We start from the raw sequence: 5,380 nt of genomic DNA, 5'->3' as shown, positions 1-5,380 counted from the left end.
GCCCTGGCTGTCCTGGAACTCACTCTGTAGACCAGGCTGGCCTCGAACTCAGAGAGTTCCCTGCCTTTGCCTCCCAAGTGCTGGGATTAAAGGCGTGAGCCACCGCCGCCCGGCTCGATCAACGCTTCTTAACCATCCTAATGCTGCGACCTTTGAGAGGAGGAATCATCCAGAGAATGGGTCTCACCTTCCTAATGCTGAGATCCATCAATACAGAGCTTCATGCTGTGGTGACCCAAACCATAACATTATTTTCACTGCTATTTCATTGCTGTAATTTTGCTGCTGTTATGTTACAACGGAAATATTTCTGGAGATAGAAGTTTGGCAAAAGGGGTTGATAATTGCTGATCTAGATACATATTGTATATCCACGTGAATCAATATGAGTGGCTAATGGAAGTCATATTTAAAAATGGCAACTGTGTTGACCAGCTTAGGATATTGATAGTGAAGACGCTGCACTGTCACATCATCTCTACCTGTAGGGAGACAAGGCCCTGCAGCATTGCTTGACAGCTCAACCTCTTCCTTCTGTTATCTCCAACCTCTACCTCACTGATCTTTCCCGTCTTCTGCTACCATTTGCAAAGTACCCCATGTTCACATCCTTAGCCTGACCTCTTCTAAATAAGTCTTAAATATTCATCTGCTTAGTTATCACATTTACGACACAATTTGCATGCAAGCCATGTTATTCTTAAAACGATACTTTCTCACAGGTCCACTTCATTCACAACTTTTGCTCTTTTTTTTTTTTTTTTTTTAACTTTTGCTCTTTCAGTGATCAGTGAGAGCATCTTCAACAAATGGTGCTGAGAACTCTAGATACCCACATGGAGAAAAATTACGTTAGACCTACATTTATCAACCTGTATAAAAATAAACTACAAGTGGACCAAAACCTTCCATTTAAAACATGAAAGTACTAGGAGAAAACATAGGCAACACCCTACATGATATGGGTGTAGGAAAGAACTTTCTGAACTGGACTCCATTTGCTCAGGAATTAAAAGCAACAATTGACAAGTTAAAACTCATAAAACTAACAAGCTGAGGCATGAGACATAACTCAGCCAGAGTTAAGAACACTGGATGCTTTTCTAGATAACCCAGTTACAATTCTCAGCAGCCACATGGCGGCTTATAAATGTCAGTAACTCCAATTTGAGGAAATCCAGTGCCCTCTTCTGGCCCCATATACTGCATGTACGTATCACACATACATACATGTAGGCAAAACCTTTACATAAAATAAAAATAAACCAACAAAAATAGATCTACCATATATCCCAGCTACATCACTTCTTGATGTACAATTGAAGGACTGGACATTGTACTCTACAGAAACTTGCTTGACAATATTAATTCCTGCTTGATTCACAATAGCTTTGAAATGAGAACGACCAAATATCCATCAGCAGAGGAGTGGATAATTAAAGTGTGATGCACACACACACACACAATCAAAATGTTTCTAGTGGTAAAGAAAAATATATCATGAAAATTTCAGGTAAATGGGACCTGGGAAACACTACACCAAGTGAAGTAAGACAAACTAGGAAGACAAATATCATATGTTCTTTCTTATTTGTGAAAGATCCTAGCTCTGCATCTTTTTTTTGTGTGTGTATAACTTAGAATTTACATAGAAAGATGGAGAGAAGAGAGGTGGCATGATACAGAGGGAGAGGCAGGTATAATAAGTAATACTAAGCATATTTTAACAAGCCATAGGAAAGCATACTATTTTATAAAGTTACTTAAAAACACATACAAATGCACACACACATAAGCACATATGCATGCACACATACACACATACGCATGTGCACGGTATCAATGGAGTCACCCTACATGATGAGACAATGATCCCTCCAGACAATTTAACAAGAAAGCGTTTCCTATCAGTTTGCTTGAATGTACCTGGAGGTGGTTCCCAAGGGTGGTTCATAGCCGGTGAGATTTTGCCAGCTTAGACCTTGAAATCATGGCTGCTCTGTAGAGCTAAAGTGGTAAAGCTTCCAAAGCAAAACCCACTCATTCACTGAAGTCAATCACTTGTGCACTGAAGTAAGGAAGAACAATAGATGTAAACATTACAAACAAAGAATAAACTGGATGTTTCTCCAGAGAAGCAGAAATGAACTGTGGTGTGATTCAGTCAGGCATATTCCAATGAACTGTTTCCTCTTTAAGTACAGTAAGGGCTGCAGCAGCCGTGGGGGCTACTCCTGATGGGACAAGTGACAGTGATTAAGTAAAGCACAATCCAGGGTTGCATACACAGGTTTATCTGTGGGGTACACAACATATGCAGAAGATAAAAATGCCTTACTCCCTAAACTCTTGAAATTAGACGACCTTGTTTAGGCTACTGATCCAACCAGAGCAATTGAGGCCTTGTTACTGGGTTTTGCCTCTGAGCAGCTTCATAAGCTGTCCAGAGAAAATTCCTCATTCATATATGCCCTCTATAAACTATGGACTCTTAGCCAAAACCAGTATTATATTGTCATTACTGTTTGCAATGAGCTATTTAAGTAGAGATGAAATAATAATAATAATTGTCCCTCCCTTTGGAGAATTTTGAGTTGACAGGCTGTAGTGAGAACTTCTCTCTTGCATGCTGAAGGCATTTGAATTAAGATCCCCAGGAGGATTCTACCCCACTGAATTCTTACATATGTCTTACAGGCTTCTTTCCTAAATGCATGCACCAGTGACTGACTTATGTTATGTTTGTGAGTCTTGTCTTGCTCAAATATGGGTCTCATATAATAACTTCCTTCCTTCATTTTCCCTTCCCCTTTCCCTTCCTCATTCTCCCTTCCCCATCTCTTTTTCTGTTTGTCTGCTTCTGTTTCTCTCTTTCTCCCCTTCATTTCTTTCTTCTTTTTCTTTATTCAGCTCCTCTGTGTTTTGGGTGAGGATCTCAGTATATGGCCACAGCTGCTTTGATACTCCTTCTGCCTAAGCCTTCACAGTGCTGGGATTACTAGACTCACCCCAGTGCTGGTGTGATACTTACGTGTGATTATCTCTCCGTTCTTAATTGTAAGGCCCACATGAAGTTTGTCTGTAGTAGCAAGAAATACACTTTCATAAGATGAAGCCATCATTTACATAATTTCAAGGAAGTAATATATATGTCAGCTTTGTGTCCAGATTCCAGGAGGATTTAATAGAAAAGTAAAACACATTAGTTCATATCATCATGACATCTTAATTTGCAGTTTTGTTTACACATATTAAACACATTTATGAATGTTTTATTCCATATATTTTTAATACAGATACAATACCTCTTTTAAAACATACTCAATATAGAGTAGAGTTCTTTCTTTGTCAGTCTTACATGGTCAGTTAAGCAACATGTTTTTAGAATGTCTTTTCAACAGTACTGAGGGGTTAAAGCTAAATCCTTGGACATGCTGTCTCGAGCTACAATCCCAGGCCAATTGTTTAATGTGTTACATAATTATTTGGGTGAGTAACTGATGAATTTAAGACTCTTAAGTATAATATGAAATCATTCCATCTAAGACCCATAATTCCAGATCTCCTATTTTTATATTTCTAGTAAAGCTCACAAATAAAATTATAATTGTGCAATCCTTATCATGATATGCTTGTTATGTTACAGATATTTATTCATTCCTCAACATATACAACCTAAATAAGTAGTCAAAGTTGGTCTCTCCAACTCTGAAAAAATAAATTTAACATTTTAATGTTTCAGAAACTAGAATAGTATCAGATAGTGATGGTCATATGTGCATACTAACTTAAAATATCTTTCCTTTTAACTGCAAGGATAGTTGCAAATCACTGAGAAAAGATTACTTCAGAATTTGCTAACAATTCTACATCCTTTTATATTACTTATTTTCATGGTTATGTCACTGCTGGACAATGAAATATTTAATAGGTCAAACAGAGAAAATAGGTAGTTACATCATTTTAAGTTTATATTAATATGCAATAAATGCTAACTACCTTCTTGACAACATATTTGTATATAAATGATTCATTGATACAAAAGATTTTATAAGGCAAATCAGGATATAGGACATAATGGCAGTTGTAATTAAAATTAGTGATTTCTAGGAAATTGGCTTGTATTATTATGCAGTTTTCTCAATAAATTTGAAAATTTATGAGTATGCCTTACTCTAATATTATTTGAGGACAGAAGTTAAGATAGCACTGAAGGGATTTCTTATTAACAATTTTTTCACAGCCATTTTTACTTCTTTGTTCCGTAGACTGTAGATAATAGGATTTAGCATTGGTGTTAGTCCAGCATATACCAATGCCATAAATTTATCTATTTCCTGTGAGTTTACAGATGAGGGTTTCAGGTACATGGAGAGAGCTGTCCCATAGAACAGAACCACCACAGTCAAGTGGGCTGCACATGTTGAAAAGGCTTTGCTTCGGCCATCCACTGAGCTGATCCTCAAGATGTTGGACAGGATAGATGCATAGGAGACACAAATGAGCAACATTGGCAATGGGAGAAGAAGGATGCTGATCACTAACATAATTAACTGCACCATGGAAGTGTCTCCACAGGCCATTTTTAAGAGAGCCAGAATTTCACAGGTGAAATGATTGATGATGCTATTACCACAGAGAGACAGATGAATCACAGGTCCAGTTTCTACCAAGGCAGTGAAGCAGCCTGTAAACCAGGAGCTGCCTGCAATCTGTACACAGACTCTCCTGTTCATAATGATGGGATATCTTAGGGGGTTGCAGATGGCCACATACCTGTCATAGGCCATCATAGAGAGGAGCACACATTCTGTGGAGCCCATGGCAAGAGAGAAATACATCTGAGAGGCACATCCTGAGAATGAGATGGTGTTTTTCCCTGAAACAAAGTTTGCCAGCATAGGAGTGAGAGCTGAAGAGGTATACCAGATGTCCAGAAAGGAGAGGTTGCTGAGGAAAAAGTACATGGGAGTGTGCAGATGAGAATCAAGGACCGTGATGGAGATCAGAATAGTATTTCCCAGCAAGGTGATCAGGTACATCAGCAGACACAGCACAAATATGATGACTTCAATTCTGGGGTAGTGAGAAAATCCCAGGAAAAAAAACACTGTGACAGAGGTCCAATTTCCCTGGACCATTTTATGATAGTATATTCATACATATGTCCTAATGGATTACTGAGCAGAAATATATAAAGCAAACAACTCTGCTTTGAATTTTCTCACAGTTTTTCCTTCATATGAACTTAGGCTTTGTATTTAAGTGCCTCTCTAAATCGAGAGTATTATTGAAGAAGTGCATGTTTGAACAATCAGTCATTTATATAACTTAGCCAGGAAGTCAACAGTAAATGGTGAACTTGATGCTTTTGCAGCAA

General features: G+C 38.0%; 1 protein-coding gene across 1 annotated transcript; it reads right to left on the bottom strand.

Annotated features, from left to right (window-relative positions):
• Window positions 1-4,181: 4,181 nt before the first annotated feature.
• Window positions 4,182-5,141, bottom strand: LOC116095317 (olfactory receptor 13F1). Its single transcript, XM_031376766.1, has one exon. The coding sequence runs from the start codon at window positions 5,139-5,141 to the stop codon at window positions 4,182-4,184; it is 960 nt and encodes a 319-aa protein (XP_031232626.1).
• Between the last annotated feature and the right edge of the window lie 239 nt (window positions 5,142-5,380).

Source organism: Mastomys coucha, unplaced genomic scaffold (assembly GCF_008632895.1).
Source record: "Mastomys coucha isolate ucsf_1 unplaced genomic scaffold, UCSF_Mcou_1 pScaffold18, whole genome shotgun sequence".
NCBI lineage: Eukaryota > Metazoa > Chordata > Mammalia > Rodentia > Muridae > Mastomys > Mastomys coucha.
The sequence above is the reverse complement of the archived record's forward strand: the minus strand, read 5'-3'. Positions and strand labels throughout refer to the sequence as shown.

What these genes read in the sequence shown, in the direction of transcription:
- LOC116095317 (XM_031376766.1), bottom strand. Translation starts at nt 5,141, where the DNA reads ATGGTCCAGGGAAATTGGACCTCTGTCACAGTGTTTTTTTTCCTGGGA.